The sequence below is a fragment of the Corvus cornix genome, chromosome 4 (assembly GCF_000738735.6).
Source record: "Corvus cornix cornix isolate S_Up_H32 chromosome 4, ASM73873v5, whole genome shotgun sequence".
Classification (NCBI taxonomy): Eukaryota; Metazoa; Chordata; class Aves; order Passeriformes; family Corvidae; genus Corvus; species Corvus cornix.
The window spans coordinates 64,370,570-64,398,232 of record NC_046334.1 but is presented as its reverse complement, the minus strand read 5'-3'; the positions used below and the strand labels follow the sequence as shown (position 1 = coordinate 64,398,232).

The 27,663-nt window shown below is 43.2% G+C and overlaps 1 protein-coding gene and 1 long non-coding RNA gene across 2 annotated transcripts; one reads left to right on the top strand and one right to left on the bottom strand.

Moving 5' to 3' along the window:
- The first annotated feature begins 882 nt into the window (after positions 1 to 882).
- LOC109144867 lies at positions 883 to 24,535 on the top strand. Its single transcript, XR_002045874.3, has 5 exons — positions 883 to 3,360; positions 5,459 to 5,613; positions 8,864 to 8,963; positions 17,750 to 18,770; positions 21,976 to 24,535. It is a non-coding gene; the product is annotated as an uncharacterized LOC109144867 (long non-coding RNA).
- TNIP2 (TNFAIP3 interacting protein 2) lies at positions 19,741 to 27,663 on the bottom strand. Its single transcript, XM_039551496.1, is given in 9 exon segments — positions 19,741 to 20,856; positions 21,343 to 21,462; positions 21,835 to 22,116; positions 22,661 to 22,744; positions 24,531 to 24,836; positions 27,009 to 27,121; positions 27,124 to 27,231; positions 27,234 to 27,254; positions 27,257 to 27,663. Coding segments are annotated over 9 exon segments (1,515 nt in total). The 5' UTR covers positions 27,456 to 27,663; the 3' UTR covers positions 19,741 to 20,574.

Sequence of the window (27,663 nt, the reverse complement as noted above, 5' to 3'; positions counted from 1 at the left end):
TTTTGCAGAGTTGATGGTTGTTACCATGTACATTTTTGTCTTTAACTAGTGGCTCATGCCAGAGTGAAAAAGGAAACGATGTGAAAGTATGAGAATCCTGAGGCAGGAGAAAGAAGAGATTTGTGTGGAAGAAGGGCAGTTTGATGTAGTGAATGTAGCAGCCATGGTCTGTCATTTGTTCATGCTTCAGCACTGCCCTGCATCTCTAAAGCCTTCACACCTCTGCCTCTGAGGCTCAGAAAGATGGTCTGAATATGATCTCAGAGAGATGATCTGAAGCTCATTCATGGTTTGTACTTCTGCTGCATGTGGTCCTGCATTTTTCAATAAACATTCCCTGGTCACAGAGAGTGGACAAGCAGCACCAGAAATCTGTTCATGAGAGGTGACACAACCCACATGGCCGTGTGATGGGGAAGACCAGCCACATGACTGCAAGGCGATCTCTGGCACATGGCAGCTCTGACCGCAGGTACATAATTCAGTTTCTGGATGGGGAGACTGGGGGGAAAACCCAGAAGAATTTTAAAAGCTGCTTTTAAAAGGACAAAAAAACCTCTTGGCCCTCTGGCTGCACACTGAACCAGAAAGCTGTACATGTAAGAGTTCAAGTAGCAAGCCATAAAATGGGCCACTCTGTGAGATGAAAGATTTTTTTCTCTTTCTGATGTGAAGTACTAGTGATGAAAACTGCCAAAGGATGTCGTAGTCAATGACTTAAGGATGGAATTTCCGCATTGCTTGTGAGTCCCCGGGGTTATACAGGGTGACGCCAGTCCTTTGGGGTTACGTGAATGTTGATGGTTTTGTAACAGCCTTTAACATGCAGGGATTTTATTTTGTACATTAGCTATCCTACCTTGGGAACAAATTTGAGTGACATTCCGCATCCCTTTGCAGGAAATGTGGGAAATCCTCTCCTGTTCCTATATAATCAGAGGAGGGTGGTGAGAGGAGGAGGCTTGGTTAGCTCTCTGAATGAATGAAACTGCCCCTGCTGTGTTGTGTTGCCTTGGTGTGTTTAGCAGTGCTCTTTGGACCACTTCCAGATGTGCACTTTATCTTCCAGGGATGAAGAGCTGTATATGGCCCCTGTGTTCCCTTCAGTAATGCTGCTGAGATTTTGTTCCTGATTTCTCTGAGCAGACATGAGCAGAGCTACTCAGCAGTAGGTAGCAGGGTAGTAACAAGCAGATGGTATTTCTGCATGAGGTTCCTGTGGATCGTAGTTTGCTTTTTAAAGGTGAACACCTCAAGACTTCCTCCTGCTCTTCTGATTTGCTGTGCAGATGTGTTTCAAGTTTTTTAAATGGGACAACACCCCCCAACCCCCCAAGCAACAAAAAACCAACCAAACAAAAAAACCCCACCCCAACCCTTAGGTTTCCTCAGCCCTTGTTTCAGTATTTCAGTTCCTGATGTTATTGGTGCTTTCTCCAGGTCAGTACTGAAATACATCAATTGAAGCAATTCCTCTAATCTCTGGAAGGATTTTTTAACCTGTTTACTACAGATGTAATACGTGTCAGTTTAAGTAACATGGAGGCATTATGGTATTGAAGTGACTGATGGGATTCTAGTGCTGCACTTTCATTCCTGGGATTGTTTGAAAACCCATGGTCAAATAAAAGTTAAGCTGGATGGGGTGAGAGCTCCCTATTTCAGCAAGTTTTTGTGATGTGGAAAGTTTAAAAACACAATGTTCTAGGAAAAGGTTGTAGCTGTGGCAGTAAACACTTCTTCTATCTGTCCCCTCCAGGTTTCATAATAAATATGTGTGTTCTATGTGCACGCACGTGCATGGCTGCTTGCAAATCTTGTTTGAATAAATTAAAGTGTTTCTTGTTATTTCCCAGGCAGCTGGTTGTCCTCAGGCTGTCGTTAACAAGGGAGCTTCTTGGCTTCCTGTGCCATGTCCTGGCTGTCACAGCGGGCTGCGCATGATGAAATCAGGGAATTTCAGTGAGCCGAAGAAGGAAGTGAACGTTCTGTGCGCCTGCATGTCACGGTCAAAAGTACTTGGGCAAAACTGGTGGGGTAAAGTGAGGGCATGTTTAGAGAACTGCAAAAAGCAGCTCCTTTTTAAAAAAAATAGATGCAAAATGCCTGGATTTTCAACAGTAAAAATCTCCAGTAGTGGAGTTGTGTGAACCCAACAGCTGTGCTGTCTGTGTGCCTTTTGGTTAAGCTTCACTGTGAAGCAAATGCCATGTTATACAGCTAGCAGGTGGTTAACCAAGGGGAATTTCACTTTGCTGCAGAGGTGGAAAACCACAATACATGTGTCTTCCTCCAGGTTATTCAGTGGGCATTCACAGAAAAAATCCTGAGGGTGAAGGATGTGGAAACATACTAAAAATTTTAGGTTTAGATTCCTTTAGTCCATTCAGCGACTCTGTAACAGCTCTGTTAAATGGGTGGAGAGGGATGTGTTGTGCCACGGATATCTTTGAGCTCTTCTGTCTTTTTTTAGAGATATCAAGATATGTAATTGGCCAGAGAAGTGGTGGGTGCCCCCTCCCTGAGAGTGTTCAAGGCTGGATGAGGCTTTGAGCAAGCTGGTCTAGTGGAAGGTATCCCTGCCTGTGGCAGGGGTTTTGGAACTGTGTAGTCTTTAAGATCTCTTGCAACCTAAACCACTCTATGATAACCAGACTGTAGTCAAAGTATACTTGTTGTAAAGGGTACTACTTCCAAGCACCAAAAGATGTGTTTAGAGTAAAGCTATTACAGTTAATTCCTCAAAAAGGTCCCTTTAAAAAGCAGTGGTACAAAACTGGAGGTTTTGGACTCCTTGCTTTGTGCTGATAGTGCCAGGAACCACTCTGCTGAATGGCAAACACTATCCAAAATGTTTCTTCTGCTGAACAAGCTAGCTGAAGGTGGTCTGCAATAAAGAAAATCTAACTGGTAATTTTTCAGGTCTTGGGTTGTTTCTAATAAATATCAGAATTCTTTGAGGGATTTTAAAGGAAGGAGGAAAAGTAGATGAATGGCCAGAAACCAACAACTTCTTGCTTTGTACCATAGGGATGTCCATTCTTTTAGTTGGCGTGGACCTTTTGGTGTGTTTTACAGAAATAAGTTGGGTAGAGAGACCTCTGGATCCAGAAGAGCATTACACTATTTTGGACACATAATTTCAGTGTGTCCTTCAGGTAGCTGGGCTGTAGTGGTATTACATGAGTACCAGCAGATAATTTACAGTCATCAAAATGAATTGTGTTATCTACTAATCTGATCTCTTACCTCTCATATATCAGTTTCCCAGATAGAGCTAGAGTGAACAGGACTAAAATCAACTATACAAACCCTGAGGCCAAGATGGAATTTCTGAGGAATCTTCCAGAACAAGAAGAGGTACAGAGCTTTGTTCCCTTTCTGTGTGTGTGCCAGAATATGAAAACTGATAAAGAATCTGGGAGCAGCCTCTGACAGAGGGCAGTAATGAACAGTATACTGATGAGTGTATTTGTTCTTTTTCTAATTTTATTTCCCTGAGGATTCCCTGTTGGCTTTTGTCACTTAGTGATTTAAGGACTTCCTGAGCCAGATGTTGTCATCCACATTTGTGCTTAAAAGCAAATAGACCTTTCTTCCTTCAATTCATCTGATCATTTTTGAACCCATTTTTCCTTTTGCCATCCAAAATATCCTATGGCAGTGAGTTCCCAAGTCTGATTATACCTTTTGATATGAAATGACCTTTTGGTTTGGGTTTGTTTGGGGATTTCTTTTCACTTGACACTGAATCCCTGCATTATGAAAAGCAGCACATACTAATCATCCATTCACCACATTGCTCACTCCTGGTTTGATAAACTTCACCCATCAGTCCTTTTTCTTCCTTCTACTTAAGTTTCTTAACTTCTTCCTGCTTCCTTCTACTTAGATTTGAGCTTATTTAATCTTTCTTTAGGTGAAAGCCTTTCTGTATCTCTCTACTTGGTTCCCTTCCTATGTATTTTGTATGTTGTCTTTATGTAATTTATTGGAAGGCAGCCCAAGCTGTACAGTGGTGATGAGATATGGATTTATAAGATAGCACAGAGTCTTTGGTTTCTCTCTCTAATTCCCAGCTTCTTTTTGTCTTTGTCGTGGCACCTGATCCCTGCCCTGGTTTGTTCAGGGAGCTTAAAACTAACCTGGATACAGACAAGGACTTAAGGTTCCCCAATGACTCACAAGACATCCTCTGCCTAAAAGCACCAACTCAGACTGTGTTTGGAGTGGTGTGCCAATCCATATCAGTTAAGGACCTGTGATTTTTAGAGAAGCTGACTAGCTGGAGAGGGAGAGGACGGGTTTATATTGTTGTAAGTTACAGTTACTGGTCCTCTCCAAGTTCCATGCCTGTTTTTCTTCCTTCTCTCTCTCCCCTCCCAAATGAGACAACTCTAAGAAACGGAAAGGAAAATCTTCTCAAAAATTGTTTTTTGTTCTGATTCCAAAGGAAAACAACCTGAGCTCTCCTTCAGAGTATCAGTAATTCCCAGTATTACAAAAGCAAATCACTTTCTTCTTCTGATTATAAGAAGAGGAGCTGAAACAAAACAGGCAACTGATCCTGGCAGTCCAATCTGTGTTGCATGCATCGAATTCGATTTCAAAAGCCTTCCCAAAATTACACTTAAGGAATGGAAAGAGCTGGGAGTTTTGCAGCAACTGAGGAGTTTCACCATTGGCTTTACTAGTTTGAACTACTTTTTGGGGTTTGGGGAATGCAGAAGCAAAAAGAAACTTTAAAGGTCAATGATAAGTGCTGATATAATTGATCCTGTGAAAACTTTAGATGCCAGGTTTCTTTTCAGGTCTACTGGAAAGTCCACATGTATGCTAAGGAAGGTAGCTGTTCAGGAAGGCTCTGGAAGGTGATATAAGAAAATAACTTCAGTACTATTGTTGAAGCTTTTAATGAGTTTTTTAAAGTAAACTTAAGATGTTTTGAAGCACTAGTCTTACTCCGAACAGTTGTTCTTTTTCTTTTTGGAAAAAATGGAAGGAAAATTTAAGTAATTTTTCAGCCTTGCCACAAGTAAAGCAAATTCTGCTGTCCCAGAAAGATGGCACAGGCTGCATTTATTATGTGGAAAATAATAAAATACTATTTCAGACCAAGCTGAAGTGGAGGGATAGCTGTTTTCACAGAATCACAGTCAAGTAGGTTGGAAAAGACCTCTTAGATAAGAGTCCAACCTATGACCAAGCACCACCATGTCAACCAGACCATGGCACTGAGTGCCACGTCCAGTCTTAACTTAAACACCTCCAGGGATGGAGACTCCGCCACCTCCCTGGGCTGCCCATTCCAATGTCTAGTCACCCTTTCTGTGAAGAAATTCCTCCTAATGCCTAACCTAAACCTCCCCTGGTGTGGCTTAAGGCTGTGTCCTCTTGTCCTGTCACTGTTTATCTGGGAGAACAGGCTGACCTGCACGTGGCTACAATCTCCTTTCAGGCAGTTGTAAGAGAGTGATAAGGCCCCCATGAGCCTCCTTTTCTCCAGGCTGAACACACCCAGCTCCCTCAGCTGCTCCTCATCAGATTTGTGCTCCAGACCCTTCACCAGCTCCACTGCCCTTCTATGGACTCAAGTCTGGACTTCTATCCAAGGTATTAGTTCGTCTAGTGAAAGATAGCATTTACTATAACCCTTGTCCTGAAATAATATCAAAGATAACATCAGACTTTAGTCTGGTGTTTAACTTCCATTTCTGCTGGACTCTATTCCCCTCCAGCCCCTCTGCTGTATCTCTGTGTGGAATTGCATTGTATTTGGGCTGTGATGCAAAGCCAGTGTTAAGTATTCATCATGTTTTCTTCTGTTACACTTGATTTTTATTCTTTTCCTAGGAAATTTTGCCTGGCATTCCTCTCATTGTTATCAGACAAAATCCCCTTGGTTTTCTGCCTTTTATGTTGACCCCCAGCCCTTTTTATTTACTTTTCTCAGCCCTTGCAAGTGTTCTCTTTTCTATCAGAAGAGACAGCCCTGTGGCAAATGTCTTCTGGTTTCGGGTACGTGATACCTCTGCCTTTGAAGCCAGAGCACCCGGCTGCAGCCAGAGGCACCTCCCCTTAGCTGGGAAGTGGCTGTAGCAGTGTGTCTGCAGCACCCTGGCTGTTCCCTGCTCTCACAGCCGCCTCCACCTTGCAGGGACACATTGCAGGGAAGCAGGAGGTGAAGCCAGATGTGCAGTTCTCACCAGCGCTGCCAAAGACAGTATTGCTTTCTCGGCCTTTCTTCCACATCAACCCTTCCACTCATCTTTTTGCTTATAAATTCAGTACCTTTCTATGCTGTCTTTTTTTGCAGCAATGCTTGGCACTCTTAGCAACACCAAATTGGACGAGCTGGTTACTGGGAAGCTCCAAAGCTGGCCCATATTCTGCTGCTGTAGGCTTGCCTGCATCCTGCTGCACGCTGACCCATTCCACCCACACTGTGGGCAGTGAAACCCCATCACTGCTCTGCTGGAGCTGCCGAGCAGTCCCTGGCAGTGGAGATTTCTTGGATGTTACTTGAGTCTCAGCTGTGTTTTAATGCAGCAGAAGGAGCTTTAAGCACTATGAGACTCTTATTAAAGCCTGCTGCTGTGAGGCTGACATCTAGAAAAAGGAGCCTGAGAAATTGGATCCAGGCATTAAAAATCCAAGAACTTTGTTCACTGGGATCAGAGATTTTTTTATTACACATAGAGGGGTGGCACAGGGAGTGTACTTTTTTTTTTTTTTTCCCTTTCTAGTTTCCAATTGTTTTGCATTACTCACTGGTGCTGATTAAAGCCCAGCCCAGATTAAATACATTGAGGTGACTCCATTACCACTGTGTCAAGGAGCAGGAAAGTGTAAACTGATCAAATGACACAATCACTGAGTCCAACAATGGGAGACCGTATTTCAGTCATCCCTAAGGTGGTGGTGCTTAGTGGAAAGGCTTGTGCAGGAGCCAAGAAAAAAGGAACAAAAGGTTAAGCCTGGAAGGGTAGAGAAGGGAGAAGGTGGGCACAAAGAGGAACTGAAGAGCTGGCAAAGGGGTTTCAGCTTCTTCTAAACATGCAGTTTCATGAGAGCACAACTTGGATCTGTGTAGCTGAAGGCTTTAGGAAGCTGGAAGAATCATGGCTTTTATAATTTCTCTGGTCCTGACTAGTGTAATGGGGATGCAGAATTTTTTGTCTGTCTTTTGTGTCCTTGGCTTAGAGGATGCGTGCAAGTGATGCAGCTCCCAGACATGCACTTCACAGGACCAAGTAATTTCCATGGAACCAAGTAATTTCCAAATAAAGATATTTGAGGAATCAATGAAAGCAGGATGAGATGTTTGAAAGAATTGAAAATTCCTGGCCTGGAGATAGCTGGGAGTTTTGAAAGGCTGGTGTTTTTGGAGCAAGCTAACTTAGCAGAACCAACAAGCTTTTATTGAAATTCAACCTCAGTTGAACTTCTGATTCTACCAGGGGAGATAAAACAGAGAAAGAAAGAGCCTGTGTGAACCAGAAGGTTAAGCTTAAGAGTGGGCCCATCTGGAGGTCAGGTGAGTGAGTTTCAGGTCTCCTTCCAGACAGTCAGCTGAGCCCGTGTCAGGATTTCTCTATGTAGTGGAAAAACTTCACCAGGACAGAATGGAAGAGGTATCCCTGAACAGCCTGTCTCTTAGAGCATTGCCCTGCAGCAGGAAGGGTTCCTGTCCTACCACCAGATGTACATGCACACATGCTCATATGTACACTCTCCTGCTGCATATACATACATGGATTTTGGAGATTCTTTGCAGGCAATGTAGTGAGCAGCTGTGGCAGGGGGGGCACGGCGCTGTTTCTCTTTGGTTTGTTGCAAAGGTACTGCATGATGCACCTTGTGTCTGAGGAGGGTAGGTTGGCAGGAGGCAGCTGCTAGTGCCTATGTTCCTGAGTGCATGGAGATGCTCCCACAGAGCAGGGCAGGGCTGCCAGCTGACAGAGAGCTGCAGCAGGCTCCACAGGCTGCAAAGGCTCCTTGTGGGAGGGCAGTACACAGCACAGTGACAGGAAAACAGGGTAACGTTTTTTTTAGGGACCAACTGGACACTGCATGGAGTTTTCTAATCAGGGTAGTCAGGGAAACAAATGAAATTTGCTGTACTGAAAAGACTGGAGGCAGGCTGCATGGTTTCCTTGCCTCCTGCAATGATGTAGCCAGTGATGTTCCCTCAATCTTCTGCTCTGCTGTCATATTTTATACTGTTTTGTTGAAGTCCTGTGGCTCTTAGTCCCATTTTGTTATTATTATTATTTTTCCCCATGTTTTTCTTGATGTATAATTTTCAAAGCACAGTGCACTATTTCAGCTGCGCTTCGTTAACCCCAAGCAGAGCAGAGGGATTTCTTCACATCCAACTGACAGCTCTTCTCTATCCTCTGCACTTCCATGTCTGGCTTATTCACAGAAGCCTGTGGCTCTGATCCTTTTTGAGGAACTAGCCCATTAGTGATTCCTTGTCACATATTTGTGCATTTTGTTGTCCTCAAACAATGTAAATTTGCATCTGTACGTGCTGAATTGCCAGCTTTTTTTCAAACCATCTATTTGCTAAACTATTTTGATTCCTTTTACCTATGCATTGGCACCTTATTTACATTTGGGATCTGCCTGTGTATTTAATACATCTTCTCTGTCCCATCCCCAAGCAGTAGTGCAAATATCTCATTGTTATATCCAGGACCAATATTTAAGGAGCCTTGCTGGTATATTCTCCCACATCAGTTTTTGCATCCCTGAAGATAATGTTTTTCAGAGTTTATTTTCTGAAATGTCATGTGAAAAAGGCATTGAAACTCCCATTATCTTTCACAATATCTACTGTTTTTCTTCTGTTCACCAGGGCTGTTGTTATGCTGAAAAAGGAGGAAACAGTTAGCAGTTTAACCATGAGTAGCAGCCACCATGAATTTGTCAAGAATAAATCATCTCTTTATTGTCAGGTAGGCACTTAAAAATCATCTGCTTGTTCCTTTGAGGGGAGATTGAAGTTAGTTTGTTTTCTTTTTTAAGATGAAATTGAGTTCTTTCTGGGCTCTTGGAGTTTTATCCATTACTTCCCAAACAAGATTGAGTCTCTTTGGGAATTTAAAAAATTCAACCAGTTTTTTTATTATAAACTTTTTGATCATTAGCAGCAGCCTAGTTACTTTGAAAAACCTAGTGTATCCGATGAATCCCTAGTTTAAATTCATGGTCCCTTGCTATCACTTGTGCTTGTTGTGTTTTCTGCTCTGTTACAGCTGGCTTTGGTAAGAACAGCAGGAATTCTGCACTTGTATCAGATTTCAGTCCTTTTCTCTCAGTCAGAGTCCAAGTCCTTCCTTTTCTTTTCCTCTTTCAGTTTAATATCAGGGTCCTAAATGCCATAGGGACCCATGCGAGTTTCAGAAGGACATGCTGAAGTTTGATGTCATTATATGCAGATTCACTGTCATATTGAGATCAGAAATGCAGTCATGTCAGCAGTGAATCAATGCCCTTTTCTTCACTTCAAGTACTAGCAATTCAGGTCCTGGCTTAGAAACTTAGAAATTTAGTGTTTTATGCTTGGTCATACTCTAGTTCTTCAGTAGACATAGATCAGCATCTCAGGACAGCCCTCGTGCAGGTCACTTTTGTGATGCACTCACAAGCTCATGGGAGAGTTTCCAAAACGGTTGCTTGGTTTTAGTCAGTGCCACTGTTGCCTCACCTTTGTGAACATTGGAGCAGCATCAGTGCTGTAAGACAGAGGAGGGAATGCTCCGAGCACTGACAATGAGTGTGGGGGATTTCCGTGGTATCGCGCCATAGTTTTGTGCATGGTCTGATGAGATTCACAGTCTTCACAAAACGGGAGAGCAGCTACAAAGAAAGAGGTTTAGAAATCTCATCCAGTTGAGCCATTAGGAAATCAGATGTGATAAAAGAATAGAAACAATTGCTGTACCCCAGGCTTACCATAAAACCTGCACAAGCTGCAAAAAAAACTACAGATGTCATGGACCATGAAGTCAGGAAAGAAGGGATAGCTCTGATCAACATTCAGCCAGGCAAGAGAGACAGTCTAATGTATGTATAGTGAAACTGTTCTATCAGGATTTTAACTTGCTGTGATTTAGGGAACCGTAGCTGTAAAATGGGTTCCTGCATTAGACCTCCCAGGTTTTCAAGTTTCTCTCTCTTTCTACCAGTCTGTTAGCTGATTTTTCAAAACAAGCCTGTGCATTTGAATTGAGGAATTTCTATAGTCTGCCAAAATTAAGTGGAAGATTTCTTTCCTTCCTCTTCACCCTCCATCCCTGCCAACAATGGACTGTGTCATCTTTCTTACAAACACTTGCAGAAGTGCTTGTTCTAAAAGCCGTGCTAAATGTGCCATTTTTCTGATTATTCAGCACTGATTCTGAGATAAGGGTCTTTGTCTGGTGTTTTAGCTGAGGTTTTAGGTGTCTCCCCTGTACCTTCATGGGGTATTTATTTACTTGTAGATCTTGAATACTTTGAATGTGATAGTTAATAAATAAAGTACATCAAATCCCTTTCAGGATTTGGGTCAGAGAGGAGGGGCAGGACAAAAAACAGACTCCTTTCTCCTTTCCTTGACCAGTGCCAAATAGCTCAAGCTCAAGTTAACCCAGGGGTCTTGGCAGGCAAGTTGAACATGAGCCAGTGGTGTGTGCCATGTACTAAAGGTGGCAGCTGTTGGGCAGAGCACTGCCACCAGGTCAAGGGAGGGGATCCTTCCCCTCTGCTCAGCTTCAGTGACGCACATCTGGACCAGTCTGGTTCTGGACTCCCCAGTATGATGAGACAGACATGGAGAGAGTCCAGCGAAGGACCACCAGGATGGTTCAGGCCTTGGAGCATCCATCAAACAAGGAGAGGTGAGAGCTGGGACTGCCCAACCTGTAGAAGAGAAGACTCAGGGGGATCTTCCAAATGCGTATAAATACCTGATGTGGGGGTAGTATAGAAGATGGATCCAGACTTTTCTCAGTGGTATCCAATGACAAAACAAGAGAGCAAGGGGGCACAAGTTGAAATACAAAATTCCATTTAAATGTAAGGAAAACCTTTTCTACTGTGAGGGTGATGGAACCAGGAGTAGGTTGCATAGAGAGGTTGTGGACCCTTCATCCTTGAGATGGTCAGAACCAAACTGGTCACAGCCCCAGGCAGCCTGCTCTAGCTGACCCTGCTTTGAGTAGGGGATGTTGGACTACATGATCTTCAAACCTTCCTCTTCCCAAGTTCAGTTATTCTGTGGATTTGAAAACTTTCCATTGACTGTGGCAGTCATAAATTTGGCTTAGGCAAATAATTCATGCCTAGACCTGTTGTCTTCGTTCAGAAGTTCCAGTAAGTTTCTTTGTGTTTCCTTTAGTACTGGCTCCATGCCCTTGTCCTTTTCTCTGAAGTACTCTTGCATGCATGCAGAATTTTCCATTATTGATTTAATGGATGATTAAAAGCTATTCTACTTTTATTTATTTCCTAAAAGTCCCTTCCTTTATGGTCAGTCTTGGCTTCCAAATCCATAAGCTGTTATAGCCTTTTGCTGTGTTTATATTATGCTTTTCCCTCTTTGACCTCTCACTTGCAAAGAGCTGGAGTGGAAATCCCAAACTTCAGGACACACAAAGTGGTATTTTCCAAACCTGTAGTCCACAAATGTTACTTGGAAGAGATTCGGCTTTCCAAATGTGAAGGATCTGCTTACCCTGGGGTCTGAATTTGTTACCTGCCTTGACTGTCAGCCCCTTGTGTAGATCAGACTCATCTTGACTCATGAGCCATTGCATCAGGAATTGGAGTAATTGCACCAATATGAACAACTGTGTAGCTACAGGTTGTACTGGTTTGGTGCATTGAAGCCCTCAAGATCTTGTTGGTGACTTGCAGGTTGTGTTGCCACTACAAGTGCTCCCAAAACTCTTTGGAGCTGAACTTTCACTGTTCAAACCATGCCTACTTGGAAATAGGTGTTAATGATGTGTTGATATATATTGAGTAAGGCATATTTTGAACCACATCCTGTTAGTGGACAAGTAATGGGATGGGGCTGGGTGTACTGGAGACTTGCTCTGTATTCTATAGCTGGGATTTTTTAGTCAATAAAGCTTTCAAAGGTGGTGGGGATTTGTGTTTTATTTATATAGTGCACTTAAAAAGTTGCATGGTCATTGTAATTATTTGTTATCTCTGAATGTGGGCACAGCCTTAAACTACAGCAGTGCATCAAGCCCCAGAGTAGCCTCTTCAGCCTGGGAACATCAAATCTGTGGCTGCCAAAAAATGCCAGTGGAGGTAATTTGCTGGTCCCGGCAAAAACTGGCTAAGAGAACTTGGGTACACAACCAGGGGAGGATAACAGTTCAATAATATGGAAAACTATGGAAAGGAGAGCCTCAATGGAGTCTGTAGCCTGTGACAATACAAAGTTTGTACAGGTGATCTGAGGCAAGATTTTTAGTGTATCCAGCTCAGGGCTTTTTCCATAACATCACAGGGTTGTCTCATTGGAATGACATCAAAACAGTTGCACTCTTTGCACAAAGCTTGTTCTGGTTTGTGTTAGCACCATCTCTAGAAACACTTCAGGGTTGCCCCTGTGTTGTCACTTAGCAAGTGACAAGGAGAGCTTAAACGAGTCAGCAGCCCTCTGCCTTCCTTAAGTAGAAAGCTGCATAGAGGAGACTGGAACTTTGAAAGTCAGTCAAACATGAGCCATTTTGTTACTAAGCCTTATAACAATACGAACCCCTGCTTGTTGAAGGCTGCTCAAAGATTCAGAACTGCTGAAGAGTTACACAAACCCAGCTTCTTATTATAGGCATTGGGGTCCTTTTCTGTGGGTGCTGGGAACGTTATGTGTCCCTCTGGTTACAGAAGCAACCTAAGAGATCAGTTTTGTGAACACCTGTTGCAAGTTATTGTCTGTTCTTGCTATTTGTTTTTGCATTATTGCAGCAAAACAGAAATACTTGCAAGTACATATAGTGCAGGCATCCTTTTGGGGCTTGGCTCAAAATCTCTCAATTGCCCAGGCTATGAAAGAGGTCCAGGTATAGATTTTGGTGACTGCCTGATAGAGGTTGTTTGCAGCTGCTGGGGACACAAAGGCATAAGCTGACTGCAGGGAAGAGTAAAAGGTATCACTTGCCCGCCTTTTCAGGCTGTCAGAGTGGCTTTTACTGCTCAAGTGTTTCCCAACCTTGTTACTGCCCAGTGTGTGTAACAAGTGACATTAGTGCACGCAGGAGAGTACGGCAGAGGCAGGAGGGGAGAGTGTCCTCACACCCTTTTGCAACAACTCCACATTTCAAGTTCTTCAGCAGTGCTAAGAGGAAGTGGTTATTCAGTCTTGCTGCCATTTCAGGAAGATTAAAGCTCCAGTAAACTTTCCCTGAGAGAGTCACCTGGAAACCACAGAGGTAAAAATTAATATTTGCCCACTGTCTATCAAAGGAGATACCACCAGCAAGAAACTTAGGACAAGGTGGGTGCAACCTGAGTTGAGGAGAAAGGCCAGACCAGTGCAGTCCCCACTGCACAGGAGTTACCCTGGCCAGCACACACTATTTTCCCCCTCAGTGGTTATTGTTAGGAGTTGAAGACTGACATTTTGAAGGAGGGGGCGTGGTGCCATGCAACCGGTGTGTGTAGGTGCAACAAAACAAAACCTCAAAACAGTTCACAAAATAAGTTGTCGCCCATTCTTTGGGTGATGAGGTGGTTCTGCTCATCAGTTTTTTCCACTGTCCCCAGGACCTGTCACCATGCTGAGAGTTTAGGGGATTCCGTACCTGGTTATCAAAGGATGGATCTTGTGTGGGAGGGGAAGGCCTGCCTGCACCCCACACTGGTTCCTAGTCTCAGCCACAGACTTGATTCTCTCGAACACCCTGGTCTAGTCCATAAATTTGCCTTGGTGTTTCTTTAAAACAAATTCTACCTTATTCCCCTTTCCAGATCCTCTCTGCTCAGTGGCAAGTGCTCCAGAGCCATCCTCTCCATTCCTGGCTTGCACATGGCATAAACCTCCTGGGCTGTCAGAGACCCGTCCCCCTTGTGCTAAGCAGACCACCAGGCACCACCTGTGACCTGTTTATTTTGGAGTGTCTCTCTTGCAAGAAGACTGGCCCTGAAAAAGTGTAAAACCTCCCAGGTGCCACAGGGGAAAGTGATGATGTTATTGCTGGAGCTGAAATGCCTTTCAATGACCAGTCTTTAATAGAAGAGATTCTTGAAGAAGCAAGAAGGGCAGTTGCATGGTGCTTTTGGGGCCAAGCTTGGTGATTAGAGGCACTCAGCTGGTCTGGCCTGTGTCACAGGCTCTGAGTGACATTGAACTGATGGTTCAAGAACCATTTTTGTGTTTGACTGTGATTGGAATAGGGGAAAAGTGGGCTCTGATAATCGGTAAATGGACTGCTCAGGAGAGAGAGACTGGAGGATAGAGACGCCCCTTATGACAGCAGCCAGGATCAAAGGAAGATCCCTTTTCCTCCAGAGATGCCTGCTTCCCATCTGCCTGCTGCCATTGGGAGTGATACAAGCCCTGTCCTTCCACCTGGGGAGGTAAGAACAAGCCTTGCAGAAGGTGGAGCAGGTGCTCAATGCTGAGGTCAGAAGAGGAGCTGAGAATCACTGAATTAGATCTGCGCCACTGAGGGCAAGCTCAGGTGGTGGGAAAGAGGAGTAGGATGCTCTGTTAGAGTGTGCTCAGCTGTGTGTGCATGAGTCACTTCACATCCCACCGGGTCCCACTTTCTCTTGGTAGGTGATATTTTTTCCTTGACTGTCTGTGGACCTTTGCATGCCTCTCTGGAGGTCTGAATTTCCCTGAGATGTAGTGATAGAGGGCTGATTGTTCTGTGGGTGTCTGAGCTCCTTTCTTTGCTTGTTTTCCCTGTTGTATGAGCTGGGATCAACTGGTCCAAGATTTGAGCATCTCTCACCTCCCCACTTGTGAGTCCTAAGAGAGATGGAGACCCTACCCTGTTGCAGCATGGTCTGAGACCTCCTTCCTGCTTTGCACTGGGCAGGAAAGAAACAGGGCTTTGTGAGTGGGACCAGTGACCCCAGTCACAGTGGGGCTGCTCCCAGAGCTGGTCTGGGTGCCTGTGGCTCTCTTCCCAGCCCGGGGCCCAGATGGTGGGTGCAGGTGGTTGGCTCCTTTAAATTGCAGCTGGCACAACCCAGGGAGGGCTGTGGGGGCACAGCTGGAGGGAGATGACATCACCTTGCCCTCACTGCCATCAAGGCACTGTTCCCATGGTGTAGCATCTTGTCTCGGCAGAGAAGGTAACTGGGTATTGCCCAAGTCCAGACTACTGTGGAGCTGAGAAAGTGACAACTGTTCTGTTCAGGTGTGCCATTTTGGGCTGTGCAGGGGAATTTGGGGATGGGGCTGAAGGAAGTCTGGCTGCAGCAGGAACCAAGAAGCTAAGCAGGCATGGGGTTGTGCCAGTGCTGGCCAAAGAGCTGATGGGGCACACACCAGGCTGCCTGGTGCCCCTCCTGTATAAATGACCTGTGATATTTGTGTGTAACTAAGGTGTCTACCTGTGATTTTAAAAAAAATGCAATTGAAATGCTTTCTATATGAAGATAGATTTGACAAAGATTTGATGAGTGCAGGATGGTGGAGTAGGGTCCCACTGCTCTTTCCTCCCTCCCACTCCTTCAGAAATGAGAGGGTGAAAGCCTCAAGCAAGGTGAGCTCCTGTGACCCTGAGGAGGTGGGGGTCAGCATGAGCAGCCAGCTGCCCTGCTTGGCCCAGCTATCAGCAGAAGATGTGTTGGAATGTTGGTCTGGGGAAGGGTGGTGAGGCAATGAGTGTGGTTAAGTACATGCTTCTAGAAGGCACCAAAAACGCCCATTTGAAATCAGCTGTCTTTTAACCCCATCTGATTTGGTGCTCTCCACACCAGAGCCCCATGTGACATGGAAATACCTCAAGGTCCTGAGGGAGGCTGTTGGCCTGTATCGACACCTTACATCCTTCACATAGTGTGAAGTGTTCCTGCACCAGCAGCTTCTCACCAGCAAGTGTAAAAAGAGAGGTAAAAAGTGGACTAATGAGAAAGGGTGAATAATGCACTGAGCAGCAGTGGGAGTGGAGACACAAGTGCTGTGCCCCTTGGGGTGGTTAGTGCTTCCAGGAGCTCCTGTTTAAGCAGTTCCTGCAGCACCCTGTAAATCCCCACCTGACCTTGCTGGAGCCCTGACCCCCAGGACAGGCTGCTTCAGGGAATGCTTCAGTGAGGGTGCTGGGCTGTGCTCTGCCCTCAGAGAGGAATTTGAGGCATCAGGTTAGAAGGCAGGAGTGCTTAACCTTATATCCCGTTGCTCTGCTGAGATCCTGCTGAACTGACCTAGTGCTTCATAAGCATTTCTTACGCTTTAGGTTTTGAGCTGAAACACCCTCTGTGCCCCAGTTTATAGGTACTGGAGCATGGTACTATGAAATATTACTACAGCATACTTTGAATTCACATAGATTTTGTAGAAAAAGCATTTGAGACTTCCCTTTTTTTAGAATGAGAAGCACTGCTGTTCTGAGTATAATGGTGTGGCATCTTGTTTGGAATTTCCCTTGCTTTCTATATATACACATGCAGCAAAGCCACAGGAAATGGAAGTTTTAAAAAAAAAGCAAAGAGCATAGGTATCTGCTTCTTGAACGAATTTTATTCTTGTAGTTGGTTTTATTATTAGTGAGCACCTAATCTTGAGGCATCATTTAAGGCTTATTTTAAAAGATATGATATCCTAAATCATCGAAGGGGGAAGCAGACCTTGTCTTAGAAGTTGCATGTTATTTGATAGACCTTTTAGGCTCTGTACTGCCCATGCTAAAGGAAAGAGCATTATTGTTCATCTTTTCTCCCTTGGGGCTTTAAGGGTAGGGACTGACTTCTGAGGCTTCTTGCATTTGTATTTTCTAAGATGCAGTGAGTCAGTGTTGCCTACAGCTGCTGTTGTGATTGTGTGCTAAGGGCCCACTTCTGCATGGCAACCAACATGGTTGTTAGTAAACAGCCTTTACTTTAAAATCCCGAACAAGGTACATTATAATTAGGTCCAGGAGAAATGAGAGCCAGCTGGAGATTATACAGTCTGAAAATCTCATTGCTGGTGAGGTGAGACTGCTCCTCAGGAGCTGAGTTGCCGTGGGCCTGGACTCAGGTTGGTTTGGAGAGCAAAACTGGGGGACAGTTATTTGGTGAAGGAGAAATTTTAGGAGAAGGGACTAATCATGAAGGTAATTGGACAAATCCATCTTGGCAGCTGTTAATATGTTAAGACACATTCCTGCAAGTCCCAGAAGAGGCAGTTATCCTGCTCTCAGCCTCTGTGGAACTGCAGTGATACCTCTGTCTGCCTTCTATCTGGTATTGGCATGCCACGGCAGTACAGGCAGTGTTCACCTGAATGAGAGATCTACAGAAGCCTAAACAGGCATTAACTTTGCCTGAAAACAGGGTTCATTTCTCTTGGATGCCTTTTGTTAACAATACAGCAAATAAGGAACCAAGCCACATACACAGTTTTTCTGTATGATTTCAAGAATCTCTTGTGTGAGGATGTGTTTCTGCAGTGTTACAGATGACGTGTTTCAGTGAACGAGTGTAGTACAAATGGATAATGAAAGTTCACAAAGTTTATGCTATTGAAGTTCCTTTCACTGTATGCAGTTACTTTCTTACTCATTATGCCTTTATTGCTTTGTTTTAGGAAAGGAGCTGGGTTGATGTTAACATTTAACCAAGTAAGATACTCCATTTGGACAACCATCCAACAAGAAGAGAGTACCAGTGTGAGACCAGAAGGAGCTTTCCTTAATTTAGAGGGTTCAGAATTGCTGGAAACTCACAACCCCTTTCACTTCAGTGTTGGATAGTGGAGCTGACAGGTTTTATGCATTCTGGTCTATAAGTTGAAGAATGTGACTTGTGCAGGTAGGGGGTGGTGGCAGTTGTTGGGGATGCCTTGGTGTGTATGCTTTGCCTGGTGAGGAGAGGGCAGGTAAAGGTTTTGTAGTGTTTTATCAAGAGATCTACCAGTGAATTTGGTGTAAAAGTCAAAGCACTGCATAACAGACAGCTTTTCTTAGGAGCAATAGTTTATGGCCCATCATCTGAAATAAACATTTGCCTGTAAGACACTGGTAGTTCTTCATAGTGTAATGTTTCTTGATTAAGCCAGAACAAGAAAGAGTTATACTTTTTACCAGCTGGGGAAAAAAACCCAAAAATCTCAGTAAAGTCAAAGAGCTCTGAAGAGAGGTATTTTTGTACAGAGAACCAGCAGATTTGTCCTAGATTTATGCCACAGATAGTCAAATGCCAGTCCTCAATTATTGCTCTTACTGCATTATGTGGTAGCTTTAATCTGTGCTTGATCGGTAACTTCACCTGTTTGTTGGTCCAGTGTTGTCCTTGCTGTAGGTATATCCAGTTTCCCAGCACTGAAGTGCTCTCCTTCCTCAGGATTAGTGTGAAACTAACCACTGCTTTGACTGGGGACTAATTCACAGAACTTAAATCCACAAGGATAAGCACTATTAATTTTTGTGTACTGCAGATTCACCTATCTAATTCCTGCATCTATTTCTTATTAGAAATTATTATTTCTTATTGTAGGTCAGTCTATCCAACTCTATACCCACAGGGATTAGCATCAGTGGAAACCTGCAGCGGACTTCAGCTTCTGATATATATTAAAGCAGTCATCATCTCAATGCAATTAAAAAAAGGTACTGCCAAGATCTAACTTACTTTACTGTTGTGTTTTCTTAAGTGTCTTCTAGTGTGAGTCAATACAAAAGTCAAGTCCCTATTTTGCTGTATCAATCATTGGCACTACAGTTTACATCTTGATGTACATTGAAGCTGTAAACCAGGCTTGTCTAATGAGAACAGTCAAAAAAAGTAAGATTAGCTTATGCCACAGGAAGTTTAATCATGTTTCTCAGCTTATATTCTCTGGGCTGCCTCTGATCTCTAAGACCTTAAAAGGCAATGTAAAAAATGGTCACTAAAAAAAAGAGAAAGAAATAAAACTTTCTGCATGTTTTTGCATGTTGTGTTGGGAAGAACAAGCTAGTAGTGAATCACAGGACTGCAATCAGTTGTAGATTAGGTTAATAGCAACCATTGCTGCATGCAAAGGCCTAGGCATTGCTTTTGGTAATATCCCACAACAGTGGCATAAACCATCATCTTCTTTTGGGGCTGCAACAGGATCCTGAAAAGGAAATATCCAGAAAAATATCCACATTCCTCCTGAAGTGTAGAATAGGGAATGAAGCAAAGCAGAGGACAGGAGTGTTGTTACACTAAGCAAGTTTTCTTTAATTATGAAGTGTGATGGTTGCACTAGACCTTTACTTTCTATCCCCTCCTTAACCCCTGCTCTGACACAGTGAGAAACACGTGGAGCCAAGGCTGCAAAAACCTCTTATATTTGTACACTTTAATTGCTGATACTCTTCTCAAAGCAGTCCCCTGCTAGATGTTAAGGTTCTCTCCAGTGCAGACAAGAAGAAATTCAAGGTAGCACTGGCATAGTCACATGTGTGTGGCAGGGTAGGGGGTTAAATGTCTTCCTGTGCCTCTGAAAGGTCAATCTTCTGCTCAGAGATGAGGAATGATTTTTTTTTTTCAACATATTTGAAAATAGTCTGAGAAGCTGGTTATCACTAAAGTAATGAAATAACTCATATCTGAAACCATGACATTTAATTAGCCCTTAGTGTAGTTACTGGGACTATTTCACATTTAAATACTTACACCAAAAGAGATGTTTTGACCCCTTTACTAACGTAGTAAAGCAAATGCACAATCATTTTTATTATAAAAATAATCCTTACGTCAAATAGGAATACAATCAATAATTACACAAATATACATTTACAAATCTGGCACAGAAAATATAAATATCCCTGTACCTTGTTTCTGTGCAAAAAATGCAGACTGGTTTTAAGTCAATAACCAGCCCTTTTATGTTTTCTTCACTTCTTCTGATTTCAATTAAACAGAAGGATTTTCAGATTAGATGTCTGAAAGTTCAGCCTCAAGAGTCAAGAAAATACTTTCACTTTTAATCCAGATACAGCACAGTAAGCTTTTTCTTATCTTCTGCCAAAATGTTCTTCAGCCTACATTTTTTGGAAGAGGAGGAAAATTTCAAGTTCAGTAATTTTTTTCACAAGCCATCAGACTGCGGTAGAGAATTAGATCCAAATAAAGTCAAGCTGTGCTCTGAAGCCGAACTACCACCGTAGGTTTCAGTTTAGTTTGTAGTAGAATCTGCATTACACTTGCCTTCCTTGTAGCTGTCAAAAATAATTCTTCAGAAAAATACTTTGCTTTCTCTTGAAGCCTTTCACACAGTCCAAGAGAAGGCAAAATCAAGCAAGAGGTAGGTATTGTTCATCCTCCTAATTTCCCAGAGCTCTCCATTTGAATTATTCTCTTTTAGGACTGTAGGAGATATGTATAGAGCAAGTTTTATGTCTATAAAAGTAGTGATTAACTTACACCCCTCACATCCTGTGGTCACTGACAACATTCAGCAACATGTTTGAGGAATTCATCACTGAGTTCATCACTGAAAAACCTCATGCAATGAGGGCATCTGAGTTCACCCTGTGCCCTGCCTTCAGATCCCAAGTTTCCATTATCCCCAGGAGGAGAAGCTTGTTCAGACTGTGAGTTTGTTCTTCTCGTGCCTGTCTGGCCCGGGCTGTTGCCTCGTAGATGTTCGACATTCGTCTGGACGTACAAATTATTTTGGTTACCAGCGTGAACTCTGAAATGACTACTTGTGTCTCTTGAGTCCTAGAAAGAGAAAGGAGAGCTCTTGAAAAAGATGCAGTAAAAATATATTCTTTAACAGGTGATATTTTATCACCTTTATCTGAAACACCACTCAAATATTTATCAGAGGACTTGTAAATAAATTATTGACCAGTTTTTTCAGTGTTAATATAGTTGTAAAGAAGGTTTGTAGAAAACACAGAATACAGCCAATGTGCTACTTTAAAGATGCCAAGAGTTACGGCTGTCCTCTGCCTTCTAAGAATTCACCCTTACTATGTTGATCCAAAAGTAGAAGGAAAATGGACTAGAAAGGGGTATTACATCTGAACTGGGAAGCATCTCCACCAGAACTGACTATGAAATAATCTAAGTTTTTGATAGCTGCACTGAGCTGAAACTCTTTTAGAAATACTAAGATATTTTTAAAATATATTTAAAAGTATATTTTAGTCCTCAGTCCTGTTGACATGCTTAAATTAAAAAAGGAGCATGCTGCTTTCTTACCTGTCTTCTTGCTAGCTGGTGTTGCAGACATGCAACTTCTGCCTGAAGTTCTTGTATTTTACTCTGTGCTCGTTCTCTGTCTGATCTCTCAGATGTGAAATCATCTTTATAAACCAGGACCTGAAATTGAATTATTACGTTAATATTTTATAAATTAGAGCATTGGCAGGTTAGATTGAAAAGCTGAGGCTATGATTCCTTGGTTACCTATTCCCAGAATCTCAGTATTATCTTCTCTATCCTATCTGTACTTCAATGCTGTTTGTATTTCTTTTACAGATCTTTCATATTCTGTATTAAGGCCAGCAGAACTGCATGGGGTTTTTTAAGTAGTAAGATTTCCTTTAAATCTGTGTTGTTAAGTATCTGTATGGCCAAATGTCCAAAAACAGGCAAATGTCAAAAAAAAAAAATCCATTTCTCCCCCTTGGACTTCAGTGGTCTGGGAAGACACTAAGAATTCCCATCTCTAGGAAAAAGAAACTTAATGACCTGTTGCTCCAGCATTTGTATGCGCTCATGATCTCCTTCACTAGCCTTCTTCATGTCTTCTAGTTCTTTCTTGGTTTTTATGCACTCGTTCATTTTTTCTTCCAGTAGCTTGTTTAACCGGAATATCTCCTTGTGCATCAGGTCAGAATTCCTTTGTGCTGAAGTTCCACCATGGTGCTGCTCCAGCTGTGACTTCATCTCCTTCAGCTGCAAGTGGAGCCGCTTCACATACTCATCCCTACTCGCATCGTACTTCTGCCATTTTGCATTTAAATCTTCCACCTGAAAGTTTATCCAGGAGAGGCATGAAGAACAGGAGGACACAAATTTCCAAGGTTTTATAGGCTGTCTATTTGTGCAGGACCAAAATTCTCTAGGGGATAATGCAACATGCTGACTCGACCCCTGAGGGTGGGTAAGTCACTGTACAGGAGAGCAGGAGATGGTTGTGCAGACTCTTCATGGGCAGCCTTCCCATCTCCCAGTCCAAAGGGACAGTATTAAATAATATGGAAAGGGAGGGGTTGGTGGTCACTCTGGGCCTAGTGCTGTTCTTCTGGGTTGGAATACTGATCCATGGAAGGAACATGAAAATTTTCTTCTGCACTGTGCTTTTAACAACAAAAACCCACTATGTTAAAAACTATGTAGCAAATTGTTCTTAGCTAAGGGAACAAAAACTATGTGCCATGTTGAAATGACTAAGAAAAACTGTCTTGCATTAAACTGCCATTTAATTAGATTAACCAGACCTTATCTATTCCAAATTTACTCTAATTTAAAATACTTAACAAATATTAATCTGTAACAAAATGAAAGTACTCACGTGAGCTACTTTTTGTTTTAACATCCTGTTTTCCTCTTGTAGGTTGCAGATAAGAGCTCGAAGTGAAGTTTCATTGTCTAAAAGCTGTAATTTTCAGATAAAGTTAGATGTTACTTTAACTTAAAAATCTCAGATGCTGTTTGGCTATACTGTGAAACTGGAAGTAATGGGGTTTTTTTAAGTTATGTGTAATGACATACATCTAGGTCTATTTATTCCTATACGGTTTATTTCTAAATATTAATAGTATACCCTACAACTTTTATTATTAAGAAAAGCAAAAATGTACTCTGTTTCTTGTGACCTTGGTACTGCTTTTAAATAGACCTGATGACAACAGAGTTTAACAGTTTAGACAAACTCCTTGGAAAACTACTACTTGTCTGGAGTGGGAGAATGTATGACAAAGGCACAGATATGCCTTCATCTTGCTTTGTTATTACTGTCAATTTTGGCCAGTACTAGGAAGAAATTACTGAGGGGAAAAAACCCTGCTTGCTATATAATTGACTAAAATGATACCTCTTTTTTACAGTTGTGACATCTGCTTAAAAAAACCCCAGTGTACATGAGTAATATAGAACACTTTTGTGTAAAATTCCCTAGAATCAGCTAGTAATGGCATCTGAAATTTCTCCTCTTCAACAGGGAAGTCCCCACTGTACAAGGTTAGCTTCTTATTACATATATCAAAGTCAATCAAGTTTCCTGTCTATCAATTACATGTTAAATATGATAATGCCAAATGCTTCAAGTCCCTTAAAAAGTCCTTTTCTCATCTATCTGCTCAACCCCTATTTCTAACAAGTAACTTTAATGTGAATAAATTTTCTTTGGAAACACTGCTGGAATGTTTGACAAAGCAGACATGAGCATGTGTAGAGTTCATCACAACAGCACAGATGAGTGGTCATGTGAAAAACAGCATTACCGCCATGTAGCAGTAAGAGAATAAGTCAGAATTACTCTTTTTCGTGAGAACTGTCTGTAGCACCCTACTCAATACTCTGATCTGTTACTAGAGGCAGCACTGCTAATGTTGTTTCCTTATGGTATTTTAATGAATTACCTAATGACTCTCAGCCATCAGGACTTCAGGAACAACAGAACAATGATCTACCTCTGCCCTATGCTGAGAACTTCAACTGAAGCCTCAACAGCCATTAGCAAAGTACACCAAAAGCCAGGTGTTTCTTTGTGCCCTGCAGTAGCATTTCTGGCACTGTCCTATTATAAAGCATTTTTTTTAAACATCCCTCCCGAAGAGAAACATTGCCCTGCACTCAGAGGCTGGGGGAATCCCAGAGCCAAAAAAAAAAAAGGTAAGACACCTAGAGTCATATTCCCCAAACCAGCTTTCTGTAGGTCTGTACTACGTGTGCAAAGCCAAATCCTGATCTGAGAAGACCACATGTTACAGAGTTCTTAATATAAATACTACTTTGAAATATCTCTACTTTGTTTTGTGATTTTGATGCTTAAAGAAGTAATCAGGAGAGATCGGCTTCAAAATCACAGCACCACCTAGTGCTGCACAGAAGCAGGGGTACTACAAGGTAGGTACTGTCCCTGTGTATAGAGGAAAGAACTGTAATTGTGGCATTGCTGAGGTTGGATGGAACCTCTCTAGCTCTCCTCTCCAAAAAAAGCCTCTGATGATGAGACGGCCAGAGTTGAAGTGGTAGACAAGTGGTTCCATCCCAAATTTCAGATGCGCTGAACTGTTTACCATTGCCATGGCTGTCTTAACACCCTACATGACATTATTTAAAGGCTGTTTCTCACCATTCCCCAGTTACAGCTATCATATTATAATTAACACCTCAGAAGCTAATAAGACTTTAAAGACACATAGTAGCTGTAAGAATACCTGATTAGATCTTTCTGTAGGTATCTGGTCATCTGAATTCCCCTTCTCTTTTCTTTGCTTCTCTTCTAGACATTTTGCCAGATGTTGACACATTTCTGCTGTGGATGCTAATTTGCGTTGAAGTTGGTGAGTTTCATCAGTGAGTGAACGGCACAAAACATCACTGGTGGCCTGAGCCTTTTCCCTCTCTGCCAAGGTCTTCTGCAGTCGTAAGATTTCTCTCTCCTTTTCATATGGAGGCTGATTTATCATCTGCTGTATCTCTCCATTTTTCTCCTCTAGCTGCTGATTCAACTTCTGCACTTCCTAAACAGAGGGGGAAGGGAAGTTATTTAAAAGCAAGAGCCAAAATATGTCTGACTTCCATATTGCAGTAATTCCTTATTGCTCCTGTACTCATTGCAAAGTACTGAAAAAGTAGAATAAATCCATTTCATTTCTGTATGATCACAAGACCTTGAAACTGATGGATCAATCAATCAAAACTGCTCAGGCAGCCATGGAAACACTTTCTAATCAGTAGAATGGAGGAACAAGCAGCAAAAATTCAGGAAGATTTTATGACTATACAGCAGCAACAAAAACAAGCAACAGAGTAGTTTAAAATTAATAACTGTGGAGACTGAAAAATATTTATTGGTCCCGCACACTAAATTATCAGATAATAGAGATTTTTGTCAAAAAAAAAAGAACTGAAAAGTCATCAAATCCAGTGAATCCAGTGAAGTGTATTCACTGCCTGGCACTGTCACAAGGACAAAGCAGAGGTAGTACACAGAGCAACTTTCCCACCTAGGAAAGGATGGGAATGGTAAGGTAAGGACAAACAAGCAGAAAATAAAATCCATGTGGCAGCAGAGGCTTTAGTTTGGCCACAACTGACTCCCAGGTACATGAGGGGGTCTGATACACCCCGAGGAAGCAACTTGTTTCTACATCTCCTTGTCCTGTTGGAAGCTCTGTGGGATCATCCACACTGCATTAACATCTCTGTAGGTGTTTTGAGAAGGAAGAGGTTTGCTTGGTGACTGGAGCAAACCGCCTGTGGTTCCAATGCACCTGAAAGGCACTGGTCCTGACTTTGTGAAAAACAAGCTGTACTCCACACCCTCAAGAAGGAGAAGATGCTGGTACTAGATACCTCTGCAGCACTGCTCCTCCAGAATCCGGGATCTCCGGATGCCAGTGGCAGACCATGAGACAGCTACAATCTCAGCTCTACCATTCCAGTTCTCAGGAGTGCTAATAGAGCTGTAAACCACTGGGATCACCCATCTTTGCCAGCACACTAGTCTCTGACTTAACAAAAATGTCTTTTTTATTTGGTTGTTATTTAGTGCCAATTCTTTTGGTGTTCTGATTGGGCATAACATTTTATTCTTTCAATAAATAAATATTAATGTTTAATATAGATAAACAGCACTTGTTCTTATTACTGACATTTAAATTCTTTAGCATCATGCTAAATGCTAAACTTCCCCTTTAAAGATATTCAGCATCAGCCTTTCAAATATGTTCAGATACCACAGGTTTGTCATCTGTCTGCAAAGTGTCAGTGAGATCATCTCTTATAATAAATTTTCAAACATTAACTTTTTAAAATGTATTTTAGGTGAGTGTCATATATTGAAAATGTTTTGTATAAGCATTAGGTCAAGAAATTACTTATGACAAAAACACTTGTTTCAGTTTTAAGTACTGCTGCTCGGTTTGGAAATTACTTTATACAGCTTCATCTAGAAATAAATGCTTTAAAAATCTTTGAGTATTTCAGACTGAACCTGGGAAAGTCTTAATGACAGTAACCAAAGCAGCACTTGTGCTGGATGGGGAGGGATACCGTTTTGAGACTTCTTCTGTCAAGAAAGATACTGATTTCCCTAATCTCTCTCCTCACAATCCAGTCTTGTCAGTTACTTCTTCAAATATGAATGTGCTACCTTAGTGTCAATACAAAAATCCATTTCTAAGAGCACTTTAAACAAACCACTTCTATAGAAAAATTGGTGGCATCAGCTGATTATCTTTGAGAATGAAGTTGTTGCATCTGCTAAATTCAGGGAGTTTTTTACTATTTTTCTTTCTCCTTATGAAAATGGTTGCATGAAGATCTATAGTGTCATGCTAAGCTTTTGGTTTAGGATTTTATAGTTTGCCTTTTTGATCTTAACGCAGGGGGAGCTACCATTGGATACAGACGGGCGAGTTGCTTTGGGCACCTGGGGATGGAGCAAGTCTTGTCAAAGGCAGCGGCATCGCTCGGCGGGGCTCAAACCCTCGCTCAGCCCCCGCTGTCAGCGCTGGTTCCTGCGCGCCCCCAGCTCTTCCCAGCACCCAGCGAGCGCTCTGGGGCAGAACGCCCGCACCCTCCGTTCCGCACCACCACTGGCCCTACTGCGCTCAAGTCCCTCGCTTCTAGGGAGCAGCGCGGAAAGGCGCGGTGATGCTGCGCCGCTCCCTGCGCACCCTCGGCTTTACCTGGCTCAGCGCCTCCACTCTCCGCGCCGAGAGCCGCTCGCTGTCCCTCAGCTGCTCGCGGGGCCTGCCCCAGCTGCTCCACAGGCTCTCCACCAGCGAGCGGGCCGGCTCGCGCCCGCCGCCCCATCCCCGCCCGGCGCCGGGGCAAGCCGCTGCTGGGCCAGGCTGCCCCGCAGCTCCCGGATCGTCGCCTCCTTGGCCGCCAGCTGCAGCTGGAGGTGCTCAGCTGCTGCGCGGACTCGTGTACAAGGTGCAGAGCGCGTTGTACCGAGGCACTTTATTCTTCAAGCTCCTGTTTTCCCGGTGCAGCTTCTCCAGCGTCTCCTCCACCTGCCTGAACCGGGTCACCAAGGGGTCTGTGCTGCCGGCCTCGCTTACCGAGCACATGGCCGGGGCAGGTTCCTTCTCTTCCTTCTCCAGGGCGAGCAGGAGCCCGGACAAGTGCATAAAACCCCGGAGCCGAGCAGGGCCGAAGCAGAAGTTTCACTCTTCCGCCTTCACCGCGCGCGGAGGAGGCGGGCCGCTCCCTTTAAGGGCTCGCAGGACCCGCCTGTGCGGCGGCTTTTTTCTACAGCTGGGGCCGGGCCGCGCCGAGCTCCGCCCCCGGGGAGAGCCCCGGACGAGCAGGGAGCGCTTTCCCCCGCGGCCAGCGCGG